Source organism: Corvus moneduloides, chromosome 5 (genome assembly GCF_009650955.1).
Source record: "Corvus moneduloides isolate bCorMon1 chromosome 5, bCorMon1.pri, whole genome shotgun sequence".
NCBI lineage: Eukaryota > Metazoa > Chordata > Aves > Passeriformes > Corvidae > Corvus > Corvus moneduloides.
Genome location: NC_045480.1, coordinates 24,397,705 through 24,425,265, shown reverse-complemented (window position 1 = coordinate 24,425,265; position 27,561 = coordinate 24,397,705). Strand labels below are relative to the sequence as shown.

The following is a 27,561-nucleotide window of genomic DNA, read 5'->3' as shown; positions in this document are numbered from 1 at the left end:
GCAACCCTTCAAATGAAGAAGTGAAATGTACCTCACCTACTTGCAAGTCTTGGGTTTAGAGGTATTTGAAATTGGAAAGTAAATACCAGATACTGGGGGTTACAAAAGCAATTTTTTACACATACTTGTAACAGCTGTTCAATGTCTTGTTTTTCCAGGTAAGACCGAGTAACAACACGTCCATCAAAGTCTACTTCTGCCTTGAATCTCACTTTGCTCATTCCCATGTCTGTGGCTTTAACATCATGAATTGCTCTGAAACATATACATTTTTAAAGAAAATGTAAAACAACATAGAACAAACCACTAGCTAAGTTTGACTTCTCAAGTTAACAATACTGTCACCACAAAATGATCCTGTAATTTTAAAAGGTCACTGCCTTTGACAAAATATCCTCATTTTGCCCACTCACAGTTCCATTAAATACTGATTTATGTTTAACTGGTTATACCACTTCGACAGGTTTCTGCAACACCATCACATCTATAAATCACTGCAATAAAAGCCAGACTACTAGAAGCATCACACATTTAGAACTAGACTAACAGTATATTTTTTAAAAATCCACAATTAGAAGTGTGAGAACTTCCCTATTCTGTGTTAAAAGTTCAAGTCCAACTTATTTTCTACTGCAAAGTTTTTGTACATATACATGACACTATTTAACAATCTAAGTACCCTCAATTCTGAGGAAAGGAACAATAACCTATTGTTAATCACTGAAAGGACACATTGCAATTATAGAAGTGTCCTTTCCTAAAGTTGGTAAAGGCATGATCTTTTGGAGAATTTTCAAAAATACATCTGACATAAGTTACGGATATTTTGTTTGGAACTCATTTTTGATCCTTCAGAACTATTAATCACAGCTTATCAAGATACACCTGTTTGTAAATGCTGAAAATGTATATTTATTTAAAGGTTCCTAATAAATACTAGAACATGAAAGCTCTAATGTCTATATTTTGGTCCTTTGAAAAATTCTGGTTTTCTGTAGCAGTTTTGTTCCAGCTTGTTGGACAAATTCTAATGTGTGAATATAGGTAGTAAACAACAAGCTCTTAATTTTTTTGGGATAAGAAGTAAACTCAGGACCAAGACATATGGTGATGCATTTCAAAAAAATTAAATAGTCTATTTTTTTCCTAATTATATTAGCAAAAACTCAGTTTATCTTTAAAGCCAAGAGGATTTAAAATTGCCACTGCAGAGTAAGTTTCCACATTTTTCCATCAAGGTCAGAAAAAATAAGTGGAGTCTAAAACACGGGACACAAATCACAAAAGTTTCACATTTTTCAAATTCCTGCTTCTGACATTTTCAAAGTAAAACAAGTATAAAATACTTCAAAGACTTTTAGTTTATTAACAGAAAAAATGCAATCTTGACAATTTGGTAAATTCTAACACAAAAATTCAGATTTAGCAACGCAGCTCACTTGATGGAAAGTACCAAACTTTACCTCCATTTATTTTGCTAAATTGTACAATTTCACTGAATCTTTACATTTAGCACACTCTTTGTCTTAATCAAATTTACTCTTCCCAACTGGAAATGCTTCTTTGCATCTGAATGTTTATAAATCAGAAATAACTTCACAGGCAGTGCAGGAAGAAAGCAGAAGGCATGTATGTTGGAAGAAGCCTGCTAGAATGAACAGCCAAAAAAGAACAGGAGACAGAAACTTTAAGATGAACAATCACAGGACGCTTTTACAGAATACTTCTTGTAATACTCAAGGTGGAGGAGAGGTAAGTGTATTAAAAAAGAAACAGAACATGAACTAAATATAGAGACACCAAAACATACATCTTAGTAAATATTTAAGCAGATTAAAAGAACTATCAGCTTACTGGTAGCAATAAAGTCTTTCCAGCTCCATTCCAATTTACACAACTATTCTGTGGGAAGGTATCAAATCAAAACAGTATTAATGGGAGTAAACTAGATGGCATCAAACTACCTCATCACAAAGAAGTTATTTAAGACAACAGGTGTGGTTAATGAAGAGAATTTGGCGCCATGTGATTCAAAAATATTGAAGACATATCAGGTGCCCACCAGAGCTAAGCAAGAAGATAATAAGTGATATTTGAGATTCTCATTAAGCAGCAGCCTGATAAAATTCAGTGAAATTATGCATATTCTATAAATGTGAAGGAATTTGTGCATATAATCTGACCAGGAAAGATAAGACAGTGAGCCAAGAGGAGAAAAATCACTAATCATTCAAAAATACAAATGTGTATGCTAAAGCTTAAGCTACAAAGCTTGCTTATGGAAACTTCTGGATGGTTAGTAGACAACATCAATTCTAACCAGGGAAAAGAGCAAGTTTCACATTAATGAAAAATTTGTCAGAGAACATCAAGTTACTGCTTTTGAGCAATTGGTTGTAATACTTTTGGTTTTTGTCCAAACCAGAATGACAGATTTTCCAGCACAGCAGAAGCACAACTACCCAACAGCTGTTACAATGAAGTAAAATTAAAGATGAAACTGTCACTAAGAATAGCTTATGCCTAGGAATCTGTGATTAAATTCCATACGAACAGAATCAGGACAGAGTCTGTACCACATCACATATTTTATTTCACAGTTATGAAAGGCTAATTTCCCACAGTTCAGTTAAGCTGACCACAAGAATGATTTAGGCACCAAAGGTGTCAATGAGAGTTAAGAATGGAATGTAAGCAAGATCATATTAGTACAACAAAGCATTTTCCTACTAATAGCAGAGAAGCATATTGGATATTTAAATGGAAAAAAATACTTCTAATCCAGCAGGTTCCATAACCTATATTCAAGAGTAAAAAGAACTAAGAATAACTGTGAAGGCAAATTAATTTTTCATCTTGCAATACTGATGAGAATTAAAACAAAAACAAACCAGGTTAACACCACTGTGCCAAAATTTAAGAACAGTAAACAAGTCCATCCATTTAACTGAGGACAACTTCACCTGACAACTGAAGGAAAAATAGTGAGAAAGATGGAGAGAAGAATTATATACTAAGAACACTAATTCCAGTCATTAAGATTTTAGGGAATGTAGTCTTATCAAACAATCCTGTAAAAAAAAAAACTAAAGTATCAACAGTTAGTTGAAAAAATATCACCACCACGGAGACTTATTTTAGTAGGACAGCAGTTAGTAATGCCTGATAATCAAATACTTTATAATTAGCAATGGACCACAATGTTCAGGCAAGCTACTGCTGGAATAGTAAGTTAAGTGGTGGTGCTGATGGGGGCTGAGGGAGTAGATATCAGAGCCCCTGGATCCTTTTGTCAATTTGGATCTAAAATACCTTCTGATGAATACTAAATGATTCCCTAGTATGTCCCCCTCTGATTTGGCAAAACACATCTGAAAATAAACATTGCAAACTGCCTGAAAGAACAAGGGAGGAATATTCTGGGAGGAGCAATTGCAAAAAGTATTGCATTGAGAATTGAAAACCCTGAAAGGTTGAAATAAAAAAACAAGTATTAGTCACAGCTTTAGAAGCAGACCAGTAATCAGGAGCTTTTTCTTTTACATTTGGTGTCAGTAGGATATGTAAGAGTAGAACACACTACTACACATCTCCATTTAAGAAAACGTGAGAGTTTGAATGTTCAAGAAAATGCTGACACTCTTATAAGTCCAAAGCTCATGTTGACAAAAATACACAGGTAATCCTTTGAAGAAATAGTTAATGTTAAAAAACTTCCTCATTTCAGTTGCCCTGATTTTTTTTTCTTATTTCAGCCTTTGGTTTGTTTGTTTTCAGCTTTTTCCCCAAAGTACACGCAAGGGTAACAAGCAAGGGTAATGTAAGTTTACATCACAGAGAACTGAGATTAAGACCAGATGTTTTATTAGATGATGTATGTTAACCAAGCTAGGGATAGTAGGCTTGTTATAAGAACTTGGGCAAAGACAAACTGGGCACTGAAAGAAATCAAAGCTGATAACATAATGGATCTAAGAAAGAGATAACTGAAGACAAAGTGCATACAGAAGGTATGATAAAGACCTAAACATGTTTCAGCTTCTAACCTCCAGAAAATAAAAACACACAGTTTCTCACTAAGTCTTTACTTCTTTTATTATTCACGCTTTTTAAAAATTAAGGTACTTCTTGTTAAAAAAAAATCTACAGCAAGAAGAACGTGAACTAAGTCTGCTCTGTTGAGAAGTTAGAGCCACCTATAAAACAGAACACAATATAAAATGGTACTTGGCCTGGGAGAAATTTTATTATTTCAGCCTCAGACAAGCAAAAGCCACCTGTGCGCTTCGAAAAAAAGAACTATAGAAGTCCCATACAAATAGTCATGTGAATTCACCTTCTCTAACACAGCACTGCTGACACATCCTTCACCATTCAGACTAACCCAGGGCCACCACAAATACTCAATTTAGTTACTGACATGTGAAAGTACTAACAGAATTGTATTCCAAATAGGAATCTTGTTTAGTTTCTGGAATGAAGGGCATGTCGTCCAGACCTCTTGCCTGGAACTGTGAGGATGCAGCACTTAGTTTCTTTCAAGTACTCTGGCATTAACTAATGGGCTTGGGTTTTTTTCCTTCACAGCTCAAAACTTACTACAAATTTAAAAAGCACTAGAATATTTCAGCTGATTTACACAGAAATATATTCCTAAATAAAGATTAAAAAGAAAACAAAAATAAGTTTTCTTCTAAATCAAGGTTAAGAGGGTTAAAGCTAAAATAGCTCATTGAAAAGCATTTAAGCAAGATTTTAGAATTACGATGAGCTGTAAGTTTACTACAAATTGCAGACTTGCAAAGAAGGAGAAATTAGCATTGAGTTAATTCTATAAGCATGTAACATGCAGAATCCATTGCATCATAATACCAGTGTAGCACATCCTGCCAACTGCTACAGAATTCCACACACTGAATATTAACAGAATTTAAGTATTTAAGTGCTAATAAACTATTCAAGCAACATAACAGTATCATTTAAGCACTTGCATTTCATGCATTTGAAAACAGTTTTAAGTCTGTGATGGCTTTCTCATTAAGTCACTGTCAATTCCTGTAGTTAATGTGGCTGTTAGAACATATCTGCAATGCTATTTTAGCTGTTGAACACCCAAGAGATCCAAGTATTCACTTACTGAAAGTTTTAGCACAGAAATAGAAGTCAGCAATAATAAAGATTCTAGAATCCCAATACAGAAGATTCCACACTAAAAATAATCTTACCAGACTTCTCCCATTAAATGTTATTTTCTTGCTTTTTGTTGTTCATAGTAGAGACTGAGCTGTAAAGATCCTTACCTTACTACAGGATCACTTTCCAGTAACTCAGTGAGCCGCTGCAGTTGTTCAGGTTCAATGGATCGTCCCAGCAGGGCTTCAGTGTTAGTGTAGATTAGAAATGCTGACACAGTTCCTAACAAAGTTCCAACACCTAGAGACCCCACACTGTCATAATACGGGTTTCCTAAACAAGATAGAGCAAATTAGTTTCACAGAGTATTTCTAAAATATAGCAGAGAATTCCAATTTCACACTGAAAAGAGTACATAGTTTTGAGGTGTTTTCTGGGTTTTGCTTTTTAGTGAGATTTTTTTGGTTGGTGGGGTTTTTTTTCAAGTTTTTTTTTTTTTTTAGGTTTTTTTTTTTTAATTCAGCGGAGATTTTTTCCTACTGAGGAACATAATGAAGCTGGAAGAAAACAAGCTATCTTAAAATAAATCCTTAAGTCCCTCCTAGGACCACTCCTGTCTCCTGCAGGACTAATAAACAAGTAAACTCTTGTCTGTATATGTGTTTCTATATTAGTAAACATAAATTTATACACAAAGTTATATCCACCTCAACATAGGTAGCAGCACAAAATCCAGTGTTCTTTTATCAGTAACTCAAAAATTTGCAAGTATGAACCATTTCTGGAATACAGTACTTATTAATAAGTTTCAAACACTCATGTTCAGATCTACAGAAATAGTACTGTGTTTTTAAGCTGATGAAGGAAACTAGAAATGAAATTTAAAAATTAATTCTATATAAAAAATGAAACTCACAATGAAGCCATTAGAAGCCACAAGAAACAAAATTCCAATAATTATTGTCTTTAAAAATCAATACTTAAAAAGGGATGAATAAGTAATCATCCCTCTTTAGAAAACTTAACTATGCAGCAAAGACATTCTTTGAACCATTTGCTACACAGATCATCCTACGTTTAGTAAAAAATAACTTAGTTTGTATGACAAAATAGCTCAAAAATCTGCTTACAGAGTACAAGTATCAGAAAAAAAGAGCAGAGACATATTTGGCAACCAATACAAACGAAATGCTCTATGTTCATATCATGCATGGGAAGAAATCCACATTCTGCTTGCCTCTGTGCAGAATTTTACCTGTTAAAGAAGTCAGACCCATACAGGTAGCAGCTACAGCCACGCTCAGAACTGCTGCAGCATCCTCCAGTAACACCACATTGGTACTGGGATCACGACTCTGCACAACTGTACATACAACAAAAAAAATTACATTGCTTTGAAAGCTTAGCTTTACTACATTATGCACAGTACTTAAACTATAATAACAACAGCAATTTAAAAGAACAATTTATGCAAGTATATAGGTGTAATCTGAATTTTGGCATATGCACACACTTCTGAAAGCATTTATACACACACAGAAAAACCCAGATATGGAAGCATCTCAAAAATGTTAGAAAAATTAAAAGGGCAATTTATCCTGAAAAATACATGCACTTAGCCAAGTATTTAAGCAGTGCTCTTAAATGAATAGTTTTCACCTAATTTGTAAAATGTTATTTGTTAGTAGAATAGAAAATAGATCAATAAAGGGAAAAGGGAAAACAGAAAATGGCTTCTATCATTATGCAAATAGTAGTGAACAGATCGTGTTTTAAATAACCACATACCTTACTGCTATAATGATACATACCATATTGATAAAATGAGAGACCCTTGGCTCGAGCACTCCTCCGAATTTCATTTATAGCAACAAGGAGGGTGGCTGAAACAACAAAGTTGTTGCTGAAAGATGCTAGAGGCAAAAAGACTTGTTTCCATTTTGAAAAGAGGGAACTTTTCTTTATATCATAGCAACAGATCATAAAGAAAGCTCTGATTATTGATACTTTGAATAAAGATAAAGAATAGTTGCTTTCTTTTCTACATGTGTGTCTCCCATACAAATCAGAACAGTTATATTCACTGATAGTTTAATACCAAAAAGGCATTCCATGTCTACTTCCCAGATTATGTGTTCTTCAACTTCTTATTATATAGACATATATAAAAAAGAAAAGTTTTCACACGTTTCTTTTTGTTTGTTTACAAGTATTTGCAACAGAGCTCAAAACTTCACTGCGTGAGCAAGGATCAATTATGACTGTAATTACTGACACAGTAATCTTAAGAGATTACAAATACTGAAATAGGAACTTGAAACGACATACCTCCTTCAGATACCAATGACCCTGCTAAAATGCAGTATGCCTGTAAGGAAAAAAAAGAATCAGTTACTATATCATATGCATATTTCTACAGATCTCTTCACCACAGGCTATCCAAATGCAGCGTTCCAGAACCACATTACACACTGTGCCATGTAATTTTCCTAAACAGAAGGAAACCAATAATATTCGACTCATGCAATATATTCCAAAACAGGAAAGGAGGACCTCTTGGTGGGGGCTATAAAAGGAAGATGCAGGGTTTAGAGAACAGCTCATTTTGCTCTAAGATCAACTGTAGCTCTTAAAAAGATTTTTTTTTTCTTTAAACACATTTTCATTAAAAATGGTTTGAGTTAATTGTGTTGGGATTCAAACTGACTCACGAAGAGAACTTCAGACTATGACACTATTTTTTATTAAGTCACTGGTTTTAAATACAATACCAAACAAGATTAGCTTACCCACAGAAGAGATTCTACAGGATGAGGGTGGAGTAAACCTATGATCCCATGATACCAAGAAAGTCCTGCACCCATCATGAAAATGCCAACTCCACTAATCAGGGAGGCAATATAGCGCATATTTGTGAAACCATACCTAGAAGAAAGGAAAGAAAATTATTTCAGGAATATAAGATTCTACATCTCTACAAACATATCTCAAAGTTTGCCATCAATTTTTACATGCCTTAAATTATCATCATATGCCTTGGCATCTATTTAAGACAAAGCAGCTAAATCCAACCTAATCCAAGGGGAAAAAAAAACAGCCTACTTGAAAAAGGATATCTAATACATGCAAGGACACCAAGCATAAATATTTTTATAACCTGTTTTTAAACAGCTGTATTAGCTTTGGTACAATGACTGAGGATTTTACAACTGGGAAAAAAAAAAAAAAAAACCCAAACAACATTCACGTCAGGTTTAGATTTTAGTGAAATGCTACCTCTAAATGAGGACTCTAGTTTTGTGAGCAGCCAGTCTACATAATTCATAATACTAATTTAAAGGGAATAAAATTTATACATCTCTCAGTAGTACAGCTAACTACAGACATTCAACACTTGCAGTTTTTAAGTGCAGTGAAAGAATTAAAGCAATATTAAAAGTATGTATTTATTCCTTTTTTTGGTTTTAACTCCATCTACAAACAGTGCATTTTTTTTTGTCTATATTAAGGAAGAAGGGAAAGAAGTGAGAGGGAAAAAGGAGATATGATGAATATTTGCACAAATCTAAGATTTAAATTTTTCAAATTTTAATGATGCTGTTAATGAAAAAAAGGGTAACTAATTCCATAAATTAGATGTATTTTTGAACTAGTGCTTAAAGAATGAATTACTTGCCCAAACATATGAAGAGTAAAACAGGTCAACCCCAAGAAAATATAATGTAGAGTACAGCTGTAACTTTCATGAACTTGTAAAAATATATCAAGTACTACCCCTATTACTAGATAAAAACAAAGAGCAGTTAATGTCAAACACAACTCCTTATGGTACAAGTAACTGGCTCACATAATAGCACTTTGTTGAAAAAAGGAAGAGGACAGTAATTTTTATTTTTAAAAAATCCTGTGATCCACATGAACAGTGTGTAAAAACAAAGTAGATCTATTAGTTAGAAGAGGCAGAAGAGCCCACAACAACTTAGAGAAATAATGTCAATCAAAAGAAAACATAGCAAAAGCATACCATGAAAAAAAAACCCCAACAAAAAACCAACCAAAACATGCACCAAGCCACTGAAACTACAACCCCTGCAGCTTGAGGGAAAACCCTTTTCTTATTTTATCTATTGTAAAATCAGAAACAATACATTTCAGAAATGACACAGAACAGCAAATTAAAAAGAACAAGGCGATGCACAAACAAGAACTGATCTTACTCCTATATATAGTTACCAAAATCTTTATTTACTCAAAAAGCTTACGGATGACTAGGGTCAGGCGTCCGTGCAGACTGACTGATGCCCAAAGCTAGCAACGCCTATTTAAGACAAAAGGTTAAAAGGAAAAAAAATTAGAAACATTCTGTATCAACTCAACTTGAAAGGTAAAGATAGATGCAATTTGTTGAACCTCATATATGCTTTGTTACTGATATCTTACTAGAGCTGGAATATAATCCTCAAAATCTGTCATCTAAATCTACCACTGCCAAAAAATTGTTAGCTATACCTACATATATAATATATACACAATTATATGGGGCGTCTATATATAATTACTGTTAATTATAACTTAGAATTACAACTGAAAATGAACATTACATGCAATCACAAGTGTTATTGCTGTGCTTCAGCGCAAAGGAATGAAGTTGCTCATGGAACAAAGCTTTTTAAATAAATCCCTCTTGAAGAGAAATTATACTGACTGTGGTGTAGTATGATGATGACATAACATTTAAAGCAGTAACTTTACACTGCAACTTTTCAGCATATTTTGAAGGAAGAAATAACCCCCTGCCATCTAAATTGCCTATCTGGCATATATTTAATTAGGCATGTATTAAGTTGTTGATGCAAATAAATTATAAATCTACCTGAATTTTGCAAAGCACATGTTTTGTTTTAGGACTATGGATAATGAAACATAGTAACAAATACTAAAATGCAGACACTTTAGTCTTAGCAGCAGCAAGCTGCTTTGAGGCAGCAAGGTTTCTCCTGTGTTTTTCCCAAAACCACACAATTATTTGAAAAAACAAAACAAACCCTCCACATTTCAGTGGAACGTTCAACTTTGATATTTAAAAAACTATTAAAAAAAAACTATTTAAAAGAATAGCTCTTCAATGTATATAATACCACTATCAAACTTGGTTCACCTGTACATTGACACACTTGGCCAAGTGAAAAACCAAACACTTCAAGGCTGGCCTCCCCATACATTTAAGTACTATCAGTTGAATTAGGAGCACCCCTGTCTTCACTTTACATTTGGAACAGCTGAAAGGTTGTGTAAAACCATCAAACAAAATGTGAGTCCTAATGCAGTCTTCTGGGACGGAAAAGCATACTAGGTCCAACTCAAGGAAAAGTTTGCCAAAACTATGTTAATAGACTTTTCAAGATATTCAGCCTGCTCTAAGGTTCCATAGATTCCTCAAATTTGGAGGAGCACAAGACTGTTGCATTTTATGAATTACAAGCTACCCAAGGACTCATCTTTCTTGAGCTGCATGAGCCTTTCTTTCAACCCTTTCTTTAAGGGTTGATTTTTTTCCCCCCAAAGCCTTGTAATATCATTTTAAGGTCTCATAACACATGCTTCAAGCATACTATAGAAAACAGTGGAAAAAACAACATTAATTTTATCCCTGCACATTAATATTACATGCTCAATTCTGAGCCTGCCACCTCACTTCTCAAAGTAAACGTGCCATGTATGTGGCTACTTGTGCTGTGAGAGGCTGGTAAGGTAATCTAGGAATAGAAAAAGAAAACAAGATGCTCAAATTCTCATCATTATTCTACCTAGAGATGAATAAGTAACAAAGTCTGACATTATATTACAATAACTGACAGGAGAAGCATTTCAAGTTAACATTGAACCAAAATATTAACCAAAATCATCTTAGTTTCAAGTACCACTCATGATCCATGAAGTAGCTGAGTACAGTTCTTACTGAAACTCCCCTCCTTCAACTTATTTCCAAAAAAACTTCAAAATCTACATTCTGATTTCTCATTCTTACATTAATACAAATTAAAAAGCATCCTATTTTTTTTTTAATTCAAGTGCACAACAACTACTGTAAGTATCTGTCTTTATTCCAAGTTTTATTACAAGTACTAACTTCAGCAGAATGGAAAAAAATACTCACCTGGTTACATGTGTCTGCTAAAGAATGTATGGCTTCTGAAAACATACTTGCAGAACCCGTGTAAACCCAAGCAAGTAGCTTAAAGAAAAAATTCAACCCATTTCTGAAAACAAAGAGAAGAAATACCAAAATATTTGATGTTTAATATTTACAGCAAAACCACGGGTGCTGTACAATCATGCATTACCTGCCAGAAAGTGGTAAACTCAAATATCAGTTTAATAATTAGAGAGCTGTGCAGACAGATAACTCATATAGATTTTCTGCATGGTTACTGTGAAAAATATCCTTTCAGCTAAACTTGATAATGTTCAAAAATCATTAACTTCTAAGCAGTCCCAAACAAGTAACACTTCCTGAAAACTACCATCACAGTCACTACTCAGAACAACTAATTTTCTACCAGTGGGAGAATACAAGTCTTAACAACTTCCTTTTCTATTTTTTTCAGTCCTTTGCCTCCTACACATCCTCTCCCAATTCTATAGGGCAAGGTTCCCTACTTCAATCTCAGTCTGAGCCATTCTCAGTAGGATACAAATTAAGATAAGAGACAGGAAGGCAAGAGACAGGAAGACAAGGCTGTCACTAGATTACACTGTAAAAATTATCTATGGAACTTCTCCATTAAGATGTTCAGTGTGAATGAAGAAGACATTTTTACAGCTACAGGTTTACTGGAGTAAACACTGTCCTATGTTGCACAAAGGTAACTATTAGCACTAAAGTCCAAGTCTACATTCTCACTTCAAACATCATCAGAATCAGTAGGTTAACTGCTATAATCATATTGCACAGAAAAATCAGACTAGAGAATTATAATATCCTCCTCTATATTTTTTTAACATGAGTTTCATTTATTGCCAATTTTTTAAATTATCTAAAGAAATTAAGTGTTACAAGAAACTTTTAACAACATCTTGTAGTGGGGTATTTTAACAACACGTGCCAGAAGTTACATTCAAGTTAGAGGAAGCAAACCCAGCAGATTCTGAGAAGGCAGCTAAAATGCTCTGATTTGGTTGGAAACAAAGTTACATTCTACATCAGTCACCACCACTTCAGAAAGTATTTGCTCCATTGTACCGAACTGATTTAGCTACCTCATTTCTATCTGCATGGACCTGAAAGTAGGAAATCTTAACAGAACACAAACCAAAGCTATTAACACAAGAGTGTTCCAGTGCAGCTGGTCTATACCCTCACACATGGATCCATAGAACAACTCAACTTTTGACTGAACCACATTTCATCCTCACTGGGGAAACCTGAAGTTTGTTAAAAGTCTACCAAATAATTCTAACTGCAGAAGTTAAGACAGATTGATTCTTCTTGAGACAAAGCCAAAATCCTCTAAAAATATCAGGACCACAAGCAAAGGAGCACTGATGCTGGCCTTGACTTAAATCTCTGAAAAGTCGTAAGATATTTGAGTTCCAGAGTAGCTTGAACTTCTGAAAAAGCTCCACGAAAAGATGACTGAGCAACACAACTATCTCTACAAATTTCTCCTGGACTGGCTGCCAAGCATTCCTGTATACCAATACTCAAAAATCCAAAGGTATTTATGAAGAGAATGCAATGTTTACAGCTATGCTCTATCTAGAAAGCAGGAGGAAAGGTCTGTTTTCTCTGTATGAGTGTAAGAAACAGAAGGAGGTAGAAATGACCACAACACTCCCAGTCTTTTTTTTCCATTAGAAACATCCATACTAAAAATTCTTACATGTTTTTAACTTAAAAGGCTCTGAACAGTTACTAGTAGAATACTCAGTAAAAAGCGAGGTTCTCAGTCAAATGAGCTTTGTATTTTTCTTCCACAAATAAAAGAATATCGTTTTGCAGAAGCTCAAAGAGTTACTTCCTGCTCAAAATGTTTTGGTTTCCTGGGCCAAAAAAAGTATTTTCCCTCTTTCTATTATGCTTGGTTATATCAATAGGGCCTTTAAAATTAAATAGCTTTTATAAAACAAAATGTATTTAAAAACTGCAAGGTTTCATGGCAAGTAATTTTTAGCCTCCATTTCCTGAGAAAAACTTAACACACTTCCTCCTATTTCATACCAGATAGTCTCTGTGATCATTTGTTTTACATCAGAATCATTAATTTAACCTTGTTTCATTCAAACTTGTGAAAGCTAAAAAACTCAAAAAATACCCCCTTTTCAATTAGGAAAGAAAATAGCTAAAGAACAGTATAAAGAGAAAAGTGAATTGTTTTCTGTTGGTTATATGGAAGACTGTTTAAAACGTATGAAAAGCTTCCTTTCAAGGAGCAAGAAAAAAAGGACAATTTTAAATACCTGCTTCTTCACATCCTTCAAAATTTTAGTTTTTACTTTAAGAAACTCTATTGTCTGATCAATTCCAAAAAAATTGCTCTTCTCTCATCAGAGATATATTCAATACCTGATCGCTATGTACTGATGAATGTATTCACATAAACTCTCTCCTATCAACAAAAAATAGATAGATCTATTGATTTCAGTTACAGACACAGGTATCTTTATCTTAAATGCACACACTGTTCCTATTTCCAGGACAATATAAATAAATTGCTTTATACTTGCATAAACAAAACATTATTTTTTTTACTTACATGCAAATAGCTACCATTACCACCTTCCCTGGTCCCTTGAAAAACATAGCTGCTGAACTGGAGCGTGGCTACGTAAAGAAATAACAGATTATTTAATAACTAAATCTAGACCTCGTGAGACACCTACCATAAAATAAAAATTAAATTATTAAATATTAAATTATTTATTATTAAATTAAAAACTTTGCACTACCCTGTATTGCAAAAGTGAAGCTACAGTTCTTGAAGGCAACTGATTTACTACTGAATGTTCAGCCAAAGTGCAGTTGGGTCTTCCATATTTCTACAAATAGTTGGCTATAAAAAAAATAAACCTCCAGTGAAGTCTGCAGCAGAGGCCACTGCAGCCATAAGGCCCAGAACCTGCTACAGAATCATTCTATACACCCAACACCTGGATCTAGGGTATCTGTCTGCTTAAGCAAAGAGGACGGGCCAGCAGTGCATAGACAAAAGCACTCATCTTCTGGGGTCTTTTTCCTTAAAGAAACTTACTTAGGTTTTTTTAATTAACAATATATTCACTGTACATATTAATAGGTTATACATGAAATCACGAGTACAGCTGTGATTTTGGTAAGAAGGCAACTGAAAAAACAAACCCTCTTACTGGTGGATTACACTGCCACAGTACGAACCCATTCAAGCTGTCATCGTAACATTTACTACTGCATATCAGATATGGATCTGGTAAACTACAAAAAGTACAATAAAGTGCAAATAAATCTTCCAATAATATTCAGTTACACTAATTTGCCTTCAAAAGGTAGCATAATACATTTCATGACACTTTTCTAGCCAAATACTTGAAAACGTCCTTACCTTAGTATTTCCAAAGAACTCCTTGTATTCCCACAACAGCCTTTGGTTTCTAAACAGATCTGCAATACAAAATTAGTATCATGAATATGTAGTAGTAACCAGTAGTTTCAGGAATTGAAGTCTACTTTTTTTATGCAGCATAATCTATCTGTGAAAAAAATCCTCTCTTGATACTGTTAATCACAAACACATGTTGTTATATACTCATGCAAAATGACAAATACAATATGTTATGATCCTATACATTGTTATCATTTCTACCAACAAATGATAATGCACAGAGGGTAAAACCTCAATACACTTCTGCAAATTCAGGCATTTTATTTATATCCAAAAATTATTCTCCAGGTCAAGGCTCCTGACTGCACTTTCAGTACACTTACAGATACCTTAACAGGTACCTGCAGTTCTAGCCTTTTTTGCCAGAAGGGTGTTCTAGCAGCACAACTGTTTCCAAAAAACTTTACCTCTCATTTTAAGGTGCACAACTGCACTAAGTATCTTGAAGCAGTATTGCCTCTTGTGTGATTTTAACTGACTAGACAGATCCAAATACATTAAACACTACTGATTTGGCTGTACATGTTATTGACAATATCAGAAAGGATAACAAAAATAACATTACACAAAAATGTATTATTTGGGGGTACTTCTCCCCTTCTGAAACACAAAGGCAAGCTGAATTCTTTTCAGAGGAAAAAAATTAATGAGTAACGGTATGGTATAAACATCTGGATCAGTTTTAACTCTTTTCAAAATTAGAATTAGAAAACTATTAGAAAAATTAAAAGAAATGCAAAGGCATTGAAAATGTAAATTATCATCTAGAAATTGAAAGCCCCCCCAAAAGATTATGACTATAGATCTCAACTGAATGTACATTCTTGCTGCATCACAAAGAAGATAAATTGCAAGATAGTAACAGACCATATCTGCATAGATAGTAAAACATGCTACTCTAAGATTATGCCATAAAACCTAATCAGCAATTGCTAGTTCCAAATTTACATGTTCTCAATAAAATAACACTATCTGGTGGATTTCTAACAATCATATCTGATTGTTATATTTCAAGTTCTTTGAAAACTCTATACTCACTTTCTCTGTACTTGATCTCTGCCTCTTTACGTCGTTTTCTTTCTCTGGCAAGAGCCTCTGGACTACCCCAAACTTCAAGAGACCTGCATGAAGTAAAAGTAATTTAACAATGTTTCTATTCATGCAACTTTTTTTTCAAGCATAAAAACATACCCTCCAATTTTATATCTGCAAAGTAATTATTACAATAATCAGGATATAAAATCTGTTCTGATAGAAAACAAAAAACATTATTGCCCTTATACATTGCAAACCTGACTTTAAAAACTCTTTTCTCTCTCTCATCATCCATTTTAAATGTTCTTACTTTGCCTCTACATCCGATCTCAGGTACACGGTGAAAGTCTCAGTGTCATCATGGGGACTCCGTCGCTTAATTTTCCTCAGCTGGTCTAAATCACTAAAGAAAGGGGACAAAGAGCTTAGTGCAAGGAAAGGATCATATTGTTCTAATTTGACTTTTATGTCTAGGTGATGTTCCACAATTTTGATATTACTAATTTGCTGTACAAAAAAGTGAAGTTGTTTACTTCAAACAGAACATATAGATAACATGAAGCAAGTATCTCTAGGAGGCTATTGAAAACTACTGTTTTTCAAACACAGAAGTCCAAATCATGTCTTCATACTATGAAATACTGAAGACAAAGTATTAAAACACTATATAATAAAACATCCAATGAATGATCCGTATGTAACTGATAATGTGTACATATGTTAAACAAGCAGATTTATGAATTAGCATCTCTAAATGGAAATCAGAAGTCATGTGACAAGAAAAGTTAACAAATTTAATCCCAAAATTTATACTCCCAGCACAAGCTGCAAAAGGCTGAAGATAACAAAGCTACTTGGGGAAACAGATAAAATTTCCTATGCTGAGCTACACATTAGGGCATCTACACCATTATGTAAAAACAGGTGAAGAACAGAGGTGTCTCCCCCCAACGAGATTTATGGTCTCATAGGTACAAATAAACTACTCTAAGAAGCAAGTAATGAAACATGAAAATTAAGTGCAAGCTCCTAGTCCACTGTAAAACTAAGCAAGAACTAACTTCAGCCACTTAAAATTATGTATACACAAAAGCATTTAGAAAAAGTTGTGCAAAATCACTCTACAATCACAATTACTTCTCATGCACATATGAACAAATATTCTGAATTTAAATCTCAACTCAAACCCATCATACCTGGATTTAAGACAAAACTCATTTATTGCTCTGACTCCAGTGATGAAGTTATTCTGTGTGTATTTTGGTCCATACTCTCTTTTTTTAAGGACTGCTTTCACTTAAATAAAGAAATAGATACACAAGTTAAGTCACTCATGGAGACTACAGCAGAAACTTCAAAAAGTAACTCAATCTAGTGTCATATTGTAATATCTCTAAGTGGAAATCTGAAAAACAATGCTTACCAGTGATACAGAAAATTGACAGTGAAGAGTAAGGTATCTTCCTCATTGATTTACCTCCAAAAATGCTACTTACTAAGCTGTAGTTCAGGGTTCTCAAACATAACTGCCACTGCCAGCTACCTCTCCAACTTTGATGTCAGAGATGGTGCTTGGCTACATAAATAGCATTCAAATATGGCCAGTTGGAAACCCCTGGTCTAGCAACTGAAATACCAACAGACTGCTCCATTTCTATTTTTTCCAATAATCAAGTCCAGCTTCTGCAAATAAGACTTTTGACCCTTGCTGAGCATACAGAGAAATGAGGCAGACTGTATACATCATTTTTCCAAACTATTACTTTCAAAATTAGTACTCTTAACATTGGGCATTTATAACAATTAAAAACATTAATTCTTTATTTATAATGCTTTTTATATCTAAAAAATGTACTCTTATCACATCAGATTTTCATGCACAAGGAAAAGAACACCACACATATTCAGAAAAATTATAAATGGAATTTTAAATTTATGCCATTATTTCCCACTTGTCTGTATGTACATAATTTCATCTTATTCTCAAATGTAAATCACTATACACTAACATGCATTAAAAATATGCTTATTGGAAGACTAGTTACATTCGGAAGGATATAACACAACCAACACTGTAATGTAACTAACATTACAGAATACAACTTAAAACAAAAAGCTCGGATTCTACTGATGAGAAGACCTTAGAGCACACATGAACTTCAGGCATACCACAGGACTGATATGATTTCTACAGTTGGTCCAGAGCTACTCCTCACAGGATACTTACAGAAAGACACTGCTTTTAAAGACTTCGAGAAAATTTTTCCCAGACTTCTACATTGTCTTTTTGCAGCTTTGCAACAAAATATATTGCTTGACTCTCCACAATGCACTAACAGTAAAGGTATCAATATTTATCATAATAATCTGATTTCTCTCATCCAGTTTGAACTTGAACAATTTTTTAAGTCCCTGAATAACCACATTCATCCCACAAAGCTTCTGAGTGAAGGTGATGAAAAAAATCTTAAGATATTTTCTAAAAACAGTACACCATTTACTAATGTTAGAACAGGTTGATAATTTTTAATCAAGAACACTTCCCATCTGTTATTTAAAAAAATACACACCCAAATCATATTAACCTTACTATAAAACAACTTACAGATTTATCACTTACTAATTCATCTTTCAGAAATACAGGTAAATTTCACTAAAATAAATCATATATTGTACATTGTATATATTGTACTACAATTGTACATTGCACAGTATCTCAACAATCCTACTCCTAGTTCAAGTAACTGTATAAAACTGCAGTAAATGTGGAGAAAAAAAATCTATTTGGTGTTTACAAGAGAAAGACAAGCTCTATAAAAGAGAATGTTAAAAAAACACTTAAAAAGGACATTGTTTTAAGATTAGTGATCCTTTAAAAATGTTACTGTCTTTGTAATACTTAGTAGTACTTGGATCAGTAAGTTTCTAAGTCAGAGCAGCTTTTTAAGATTAGAATTCCACCTTCTAGACACTATCAAAATCCTTAACATAAACATTCCTCCTTGCACATCTTTAATTTAGAGAGGAAAAACTCTTATTGAAAGATGTATCTATTTTCACAATTATTTCTCAGAAATAATAATTTCTCCTATCTACCTTGTATTTTCTCCCCACATGCATATACTAATCGACAATAAACCTAAAGAAATTGACATAAAAGATGTAGACAAAAGTGTACAGAAAATATACATAAACACTGATTCGCCTTGTTACAAAAAAAAATTATGATTTGATGTTTCTTTATTTTGAGGAAAGACAGGAAGGACTTTAGATACATAGAATGCTAGGAGTAATCTAAAGCGGTTTTTAATGGCGTAAAATTCTCACAATAATACAATAGGAACTATTAGTATAATAAAGTGTGGAAGGAGTGAATAAAGACAGAGTGAAATCAAGTCACGATAAATTAAAAATACAAAAGAAAGTTACACTCTTATTTTGCCATTCATGTTTTTAAACAACGTAACTGATGAGTAAAGCATATATTTACTTGTATTGGGTTTGCATGGCAAGCTTTCGGTAGTGGAGGGCTACAGGGGTGGCTTTTCTGAGAAGCTGCCAGGAGCTTCCACTATGTCTGGCAGATCTAATGCCAGCCAGCTCCAAGAGGGACCCACCACAGGCCAAGGCCAAGTCCATCCAAACAGCGGCAGCATCTCTGGGACAATGTATTTAACAAGCAGTGGCGGGGGAGAAACTGGGCACAACGGCAAGCGCAGCCAGGAGAGAAGAGTGAGAACACATGACAGAAACAGCTCTGCAGACACCAAGGTCAGTGCAGAAGGAGGGAGAGGAGCTGCTACAGGCACCAGAGCAGAAATCCCCCTGCAGCCTATGGTGAGGCAGCTGTGCTCCTGATGGAGGACCAAACACCGGAGCCAGTGGACGCCCAAAGGAGGCTGGGACCCTATGGGAAGCCCACACTGGAACAAGCTCCTGGCAGGACCTGTGGCCCCATGGAGGGAGGAGATCATGCTGGAACAGGTTTGCTGGCAGGATTGGTGACCCTGTGGGGGACCCACACTGGAGCAGCCTGTTCCTGAAGGACTGCACACTGTGGAAGAGGGATCCACACTGGAGCAGTTCATGAAGAACTGAAGTGCAAGGGAAGGACTCATGCTGGAGAAGTTCATGGAGGACCGTCTCCTGTGGAAGGACCCCATGCTGGAGCAGGGGAAGAATGAGTCCTTTCCCCAAGGAGGAAGGAGTAGCAGAGACAATGTGCTTGATGCCAGCTCCCGTTCCCCATCCCCCTGCACCACTGGGGGTGAGAAGCTAGAGAAAAGCAGGAGATTAAGTCTGGGAAGAAGTGAAGGGTTGGACGAAGGTGTTGTAAGATTTAGTTTTTATTTCTCAGTACTGTAGTCTGATTTGACTGGCAATAAAATAAACTGATTTTCCCCAAGTCCAATGTGTTTTGACCATGACAGTAATCAGTGAGTGATCTCTCCCTGTCCTAATCTCAACTCAGGAGCCTTCCATTACATTTTCTCTACCCTATCCAACTAAGGAGGGGAGTGATAGACTGCCCTGGGTGAGCACCTGGTGTCCAGCCAGTGTCAAGCCCACCACATTATTACACACAAATGGGAACTTTACACACCTCAGATTAGGCAGTTCACATGGTCAAAATATATTTAGAAGCAACACTGATTAGATTAATTCAGTAATAAGAAAGAACAGAGGAAGACTTAGAACAAGGAACAAGGAAGATCAAGTAGTCAGCTTAGCCACATTAAGTCTGAGAGGGTGAATGGACATGCCTAAAAACACACAAGGAGGACAGACTGCAACAACATGTGAACAAACAAATCAGTCTTTTCCTGAAGAACTCTGCAGATTAAAGGAAAATTACCAACAAACACAGAAGAGTGTGTAATTAGAAAGAATACTGCTATATTTGATTTTTTAGGAGTCGTTTTCAAACAAACAGGTACCAAACAAAGCTGGCACACAAGTGTGTATTAAAATGCTATTCACATAACTTGTTTACTTGTTTACACAATTGAAGAGGAGCCAGAGTTTCCTTACACTTCTTTTTTTTTTTTTTTTTTTTGACTACTAGCATACAGCAGTAAAGTTTCAATACACTAAGTACTCCTTTACCTTTTACTTGGATTGGCTGTTTAGGTGAAGACTGGTTTTGGCCTGTGTTGGTTGTATCTTGTCCTGCAAAATAAAATTAAAGCTCCCTGTAAATATGGAAGTACCTACCTTTCTTTTTAGTAAAGAGTTTGACTGACATAACATTAGAATATATCTTAATATTGCTTTGCACCCTGACAATTAGAAAATTTTTTGCCAGATTTCCAACATTTAAAACTCTCAAAAGACAGAAACAAAGCAAAACAAAACAAAAAAGTGAACATTTAATATAGCATTGATCAATAAACTCCTAGCAGCTTGCAGAAGAACACCAATTTGCAAAATAATTCAGAAAGCATCCCAAATTAAAAAAAAATATTTTAACAGTGCACTTATGGTTTGGGACAAATTTTACACAAAATTTTAGGTTAGTAAATATAATTAATTCTATATAGCTTATGGCTGCTATGTATTAGAGTGTTCCAGAGCTTCCAAGCTTCGATTCAATTTTAAGGGATGGAAGCTTCTTCATTTACAAAAAAGTTAGCTCCCTAAAACACAGAATATTTAAACTAAAACCCACAACTCATATGTAACAAACTGGAGCTGGATGAAAACAAAGTCTTTTAGGTGGTTTTGAAACTTGTGGATATGATTCTATTAAAAAAATTAAAATATAATTTACAATAGTGAAATTAATCTTAATATTTGGAAAACAATAAATTTGAGTAAATTCAGTGAGATTTCTACTTAGAAGTACTACTAGAAAATACAAACAAATACCACATCCTTATCTCATACATCTCAACATAGCTTTTAGAACAAAAAACTTATGGTTCTAACATGTCAAACCAATATATCCACTCTTTTGTGCCCTACCACTCTATAACATTGGAGGTTTGCCACACATTCATAATCATTAACAAAATTTAAAATTATCTTGTTGAAAGTGATATATTAAAAACAATGAAGATTTTTCAAGCTGGTTGGTGTTAAGTAATGAGGTACTCCTAGCTTAACATGCTACTCAAATTATTCAAAGATCAGATTCTCTCGAAGCTTGGACTATGTAACTATGTTTCCATCAGGCAGTTAGTTAATGCCCTAAAAGCAACTGAGAACTACAGCTAATAACAATTCAAGGATACTTTCTTGCAAAAATAACATTTATAAATTTCTGAAGCTGATCTTACTACACAGCAAATAAGGCTGCACCATAACTAACTAGTATTCCTTAAACAGTCATCCCTTTCACTTGAAAACAAAAGAAAAAAAACTCTTTGTTTTTTCTGTCCTTTCTTTTCTTACCTGGTTTAAAATACCAAGCAGCTGACCCATCAATATTCATGATAAAAAACTTCCACTGAGATTGTTTTGCAAAAACTTGAGTAGCAGCTTCTTTTCAAAAAACATGTACAACCATTTCTATCATTAAAATAAATACCACAAAAACTATTTAACAAAAGATTGGTTCACAAGCTTTCAGGGGTGGGGGGGAAAGACATAAAAATATTAAGATTATATCCACGCACAGAGATCTACGTACATCAAGTACCCTTTCGAAGTTTACTACCTCAGCTTAGAGACTGAACAAAATCACGGTGCATCATTGAGGAAAAAGGACACAGAATACTTCAATTCACAATCACTGTTTTTCAGACAAGTAGAGGTTGATAAGACTAGAACCTTCAAGACTGATCAACGTTTAAGAGTCACTTTGTACTTCCAAGCATTAGAATGTAATACCCTTAGCTGGCTACAGTTCCTAGCTTTTAAAGACTGTTGCAAGCCCCAGGAATTTACAAGCTACTAAAGAAGGAACAAATATCTGCCATCCTGACAACGAGGAAAAGGAAATTTTCTTTAAAAGACCACTCCCATAAAAGCATACAGAAAGAGAGCTTTCATTTTGAAAAGCATCTGTTATCTCTTAAGCACAGTCTTCCGAGCCTGTATCTGTGCAGCCTCAGAGTTAATAAGCATCAAAAATAGAGGATGCTACAATGGAGCAAGTACACGACAGTTCTAAATTTCACAAGCACCTAACAAGCACAAGATCAACAATAGAACAGCAGGGAGGATCAGGTTATGCACCCTGTATCAAATGTTTAATGTGAATGCTGCAGTTCTAACAACTGTCAGATTAGAAAGCTCTAGCAGATGAAACAGCTCAACCTTCTTTACCCGTCATTTATAGTCTGGCCTTGAAATGCCACACTGTTCAACAGTGACACTAGTTCAGTCTTTATCATTAGTTCCTTTGACACAACATACCTGAAATACTACCAAAAAATTCAAATAAGCAAGCAAAGTGGCAAAAGTTGAGTAATATATTCCATTTCTTACCTCTTAAATTACTTAATCCCTTTCAACATCCACATTTTCTCCATCGCCACTTTAAATCTGATTACTCTAAACTTAAACCCTTAAAATATCAGAATGACAAAGAAATAAATTTCAGCACTCCTCCCTGCTTATGCATTTGAATTTTCTATACAGATGCCCACAACCAAAAAATACTAAGAATTCTGCAATCATAGTATCACACAATTGAAAGAAAAATGTTATCACTAAACATATTAAGCTTTTACATTTTTATACATACTCCTCATTGTAGCTTAGTACTACCTGTTTCAACTTTATGCAGGGCTTCTCCACGGGCTGATTCATTTGTATCTTCTGATCCAAGATCTTTCTTCTGACCATTGGAGGTATAAACTCTCACTTGACTCATCAACTGCACAGGCAGGCGACTGCATGGTAGAATATAAGACAGGCTCCCACTTTTCATTGAAACTTGCCATCCTAACAAGGGGAAGAACAAAAGCTGTTTCAGGCAGCCATTTTGGAAGAATAAAGAAGGAAAAGAGGTCCTGCTCTACCAGCATAAGTCATGGAAGGTTAGCTTGTAAGTACTGATCCGTGCTTATCTTACCCATGTTTATGAACTACAAAATGAGAGTACATAGCATGTTTTCACTACCTCCCTTCAAACATCCACTTTTAAATTTCATTCTAACATTAGGGGGTTTTTCCCATAGTACAGTAAGCATTTTTCCCGAGATCTCTGGATGATCTTAAGGGTTAAATTAAAAAAAAAAAAAAAAAAAAAAATCTATTTGACAAGATTGGCTTTCTGATACATTAAGTCCCATTCTAGTCATACTGCCTCGAAGTCTTTAAAAACCATATATTGATAAAAGAACAAATACAGACCACTACAAAACTATTAGCCAGTGTTGCCATTTCATTTCACTCTGTGCACACTCTGCACAAATCACAGCTTACCCATGAAGAAAAACTGAACTGTGTGCAAATCATACAGTTGCTACAGAAATCATGTAGAAAAGCACACAACATTACACAAAACATTTTATAGGGAAGTGTCCTAAATTTTGCAACATTCACAATAAACAAATTACAAGATAAATATGCAAAAAGTCCATTGAGAAACCACCCTGGGTAGGCAATCTTCAATTTCAAAAGCTTAGCCAAAAGCAGGGTTGCAGTACAGACCAACCCGTATTAGCAACCAGTTTCTTTTAGGGAGCACAACACTTTTGTAGAGAGGGTAAATAACACCTCCAACCAGAAATGCAGCAGGGAAACTGGCTCCTTTGGAAAGTACTCACTAAAAAATAAATACATTTAAAAAAATAATTAAGAGGTGCCACTAAATAAAGACATACAAAGCACGACCACTTAACTATTAATAACATACCTCTCACAAAAAGAAGATAGTATTTTACAGAACTATTCATTCCATGAAAGCCTCAACAGCTCTCCTTTTTTTTTGTGTGTGTGTCTTCTGCACACCTGCATGTCTGTGTGCACCGACCTGAACCTTACCGAAGGAAAACTTCATCAAAAAAGGACAGCTATTACTGACTGTAGTCACAAATGTGACAAAAGCCTTTAATATGCAACGCAGTTCACTGAACTTACTGATTACGAATTTATCAAACACTACAATAAATACGCGGCCCAAGATGAGCAGTGTTGTTTCCTAAGCTTTGGTCATACTGGAGCAATTGAAAAGGAGAAACTTAATCATCACATTTAGAGGGCATTTTTCCTACTAATCCATGCACACACAAGAAAGAGTTAAAGAAAAAGAGCATTTGCCGCAATTCAACCGTGACTACACGAAAAGGGGGAAAACCGCTCAGAACTCAAATTCCATGAGATCTGCGGCCTAAAGGAGAAGCCGAGGCTCGCTCCGCGGACCAACACAAACCCCGTAAGACCGCGCTACATTTTATGTAATTACTGCAAACTTCGGCCACGGCAGGAGCATGACGTGCTCGCTGTACGTCAGACGGGGCTGGCACAGCCCGGCCGAGGACACCCCGGCCCGGCACTGCGCTCGCAAAACACCTGCACGTTCTCCTTCTTTTTAAAGCCGACCCTCAGAAAGCAGCCGGCGCTCCCGGCGCGTCCCGACCCACTGGTGCCCGCAGCGGTGCTACCACCCCGGGAGGGAGCCCGGCTGCCGCCACCGCCTGCGAGCGCCGGCACTCGCTATACCCCAGGCGAGCGCGCAGCTCCGCCACAGCTCCCTACGAGCCTCGGCCGGCGCCGCGCACCGGCCCGCCCCCCGCAGGACTCACCGTGGCAGGCGCGGGGCCGCGGCGCCGCCTGGCACCGCAGGTACAGGCGGTAGAGGCCGCGGCAGCCCCGCCGCTGGGCGGCCAGGGCCGGCATCATGGCGGCGGCCGCTCGGCAGCGGCCGGCGGGCGGGCGGCGATTCGCATCGGCGGAGGCCGGCGCGGCTGCGGCGGAGCCCCGCTGGCCCCGGGCGGCAGCGGCGGCCGGAGGCCGGCGGTGGGCGGCGCCGCGGCACCCGGATGTGCGGGGGCACCGTGGGGCCGCCGCTGACTCACCCGCCCCGCCCGCCGCGCCTGCGCCTGGCCCGGGGAGAGGGGCGGCGTCGCGCCGGGCTGGCGCTGGGAAGCGGCTGGGCCCCGGCTGCCGCCGCCGGGCCTGCAGCACCTCGGCAGCAGCTCCTGCTCTTTTACTGTGCCTGGTGGAGGGCATACGGGTGGGCACGTGTAACAAAGGTACGCGCGTTAGATTTGTTAGCAGACGTGAAAGCACATTAGACATCTTATCAATAGGGTCACAGAAATAATTAGGTTGAAAAGATCTCTGAGATCATCGAGTTCAGCCTACGACCGAACACCAGCTTGTCAACTAGCCCATGGCACTAAGAGCCACGTGCAGTCTTTCGTTAAACACCTCCAGGATGGTGACTCCCACCATTTCCCGGGGCAGCCTGTTCCAATGTCTAATGGCCCTTTCTATGGAGAAATTCTTCCTAATGTCCAATCTAAGCTTTCCCTGGCGCAGCTTCAGACTGCATCTTGGCAGTCTCTTCCAACCTCGTTATTCTGTGATTCTCGTCCTGTCACTTACCTGGGAGAAGAGGCTGACTTCACCTGGCTACAGCCTCCTTTCAGGCAGTTGTAGAGAGTGATATGGTCTCCCCTGAGCGTCCTTTTCTCCAGGATAAATAGCCCCAGCTCCCTCAGCCACTTCCCAGAAGACTTGTGGTCCAGACCCTTAACCAGCTTCATTGCCTTTCCCTGGACATAGGTAACATTAAAGCACGTACACTGAATCTGTTTGCATTATTTCTATATGAAAATGTGCTCCCCTTAGCCTAAGCCATCACCTAAAATGCCCTTCCCAGATCAGTGCTTAAACCAGGATTTAAAATGATGTCTTTCTCCAGGGAGAGTGCCATGTGGCTGACCCTGTGCTCTAGGGTTTTAAGGGCTGCCCGTGCCCAGCTGTGACACCTCCTGCCCTGCTCACCTACAGCCTGGATCACATGCCTGTAATCAGTCCCACTGGACCTGTATTATACTCTTTTATTTAAAAAGTTTTTTTCCAGTATAGCTTTGATATTGGTTTACATGACTGAGAAAGTCTCAGGCTTCCTTGCCTTCATTTGCACACTGGGAGGAACATGGGAGCTCACCAGAAGTTAGCTTGACAGGGAATTTGGATAATTATTGTACCTGATAATCCACAAAGCATTTGATCACTGAGGAGAGTTATTACAGTGCCTGTCTTTAACATACATAATTACATTTTGAACAAAGTTTACTGGCACGTCTTTACCAGCTACCTAGTAACATTGCCAAAACAAATTTTCCTAGAAGCCCAGGGGAGACAGATTGAAGTAAAATACTTCCACAGAATAATTAACACTCATCTTCCCAGTAGTACAACTGCAGCCATACCAAATGAATCAGGAGTATTGCAACAGATGCTGTATCATTAAGTACCAGATGTACAGCACTGGAATTAAATACTAAACTGACTGCAGGTTGTAAAGTAGCACAGGTGAGGTCACTTCACCAATTTCAGATGGAGTCTAACATGCAGCTGATACATGTTTTGCTGGTTATTTTGGCAACAGCCTAAGTAAAAAACAAAAATAAAGAGGAGGTTGAGAGTTCCCTATTTTTTTTCCCCTACATAAAGATGTTTGAAAGCATATAGAAATTCTTGAAACATTTGTAATTTCTGAAGACTCATTGCTATGCTCTAGAAGAGATGCTAAGTTTAGGTTTATCATTTCCTCTCTAAAACCAAATGGAACCACTAACTATTTAATATTCTTTTATCCATCTGAAAGTTACTGAATTTGCTTTCTCTGGTT

The 27,561-nt window shown here is 36.5% G+C and overlaps 1 protein-coding gene across 3 annotated transcripts in view; it reads right to left on the bottom strand.

The window, feature by feature from the left end:
* SLC30A9 (solute carrier family 30 member 9) overlaps positions 1 to 25,618 on the bottom strand; it is a 36,135-nt gene extending 10,517 nt beyond the window's left edge. The window contains exons 1-16 of one of the 3 annotated variants that reach the window (XR_004240035.1): positions 25,502 to 25,598; positions 23,520 to 23,696; positions 20,913 to 20,975; positions 17,003 to 17,102; positions 16,117 to 16,209; positions 15,810 to 15,892; positions 14,712 to 14,770; positions 13,890 to 13,957; positions 11,291 to 11,393; positions 9,396 to 9,451; positions 7,923 to 8,058; positions 7,462 to 7,501; positions 6,945 to 7,016; positions 6,389 to 6,496; positions 5,301 to 5,466; positions 126 to 255 (exon numbers count right to left, since the gene is read on the bottom strand). Coding sequence is in view for 1 of the 3 variants with exons in the window: in XM_032108120.1 (XP_031964011.1) it covers positions 126 to 255; positions 5,301 to 5,466; positions 6,389 to 6,496; positions 6,945 to 7,016; positions 7,462 to 7,501; positions 7,923 to 8,058; positions 9,396 to 9,451; positions 11,291 to 11,393; positions 13,890 to 13,957; positions 14,712 to 14,770; positions 15,810 to 15,892; positions 16,117 to 16,209; positions 17,003 to 17,102; positions 20,913 to 20,975; positions 23,520 to 23,696; positions 25,502 to 25,598 (1,551 nt within the window). In the remaining 2 variants the exon portion in view is untranslated. Of the gene's footprint in view, positions 1 to 125; positions 256 to 5,300; positions 5,467 to 6,388; positions 6,497 to 6,944; positions 7,017 to 7,461; positions 7,502 to 7,922; positions 8,059 to 9,395; positions 9,452 to 11,290; positions 11,394 to 13,889; positions 13,958 to 14,711; positions 14,771 to 15,809; positions 15,893 to 16,116; positions 16,210 to 17,002; positions 17,103 to 20,912; positions 20,976 to 23,519; positions 23,697 to 25,501 lie in introns of all 3 variants that reach the window. The other 2 variants (XM_032108120.1, XR_004240036.1) reach the window with 2 other exon arrangements.
* Between the last annotated feature and the right edge of the window lie 1,943 nt (positions 25,619 to 27,561).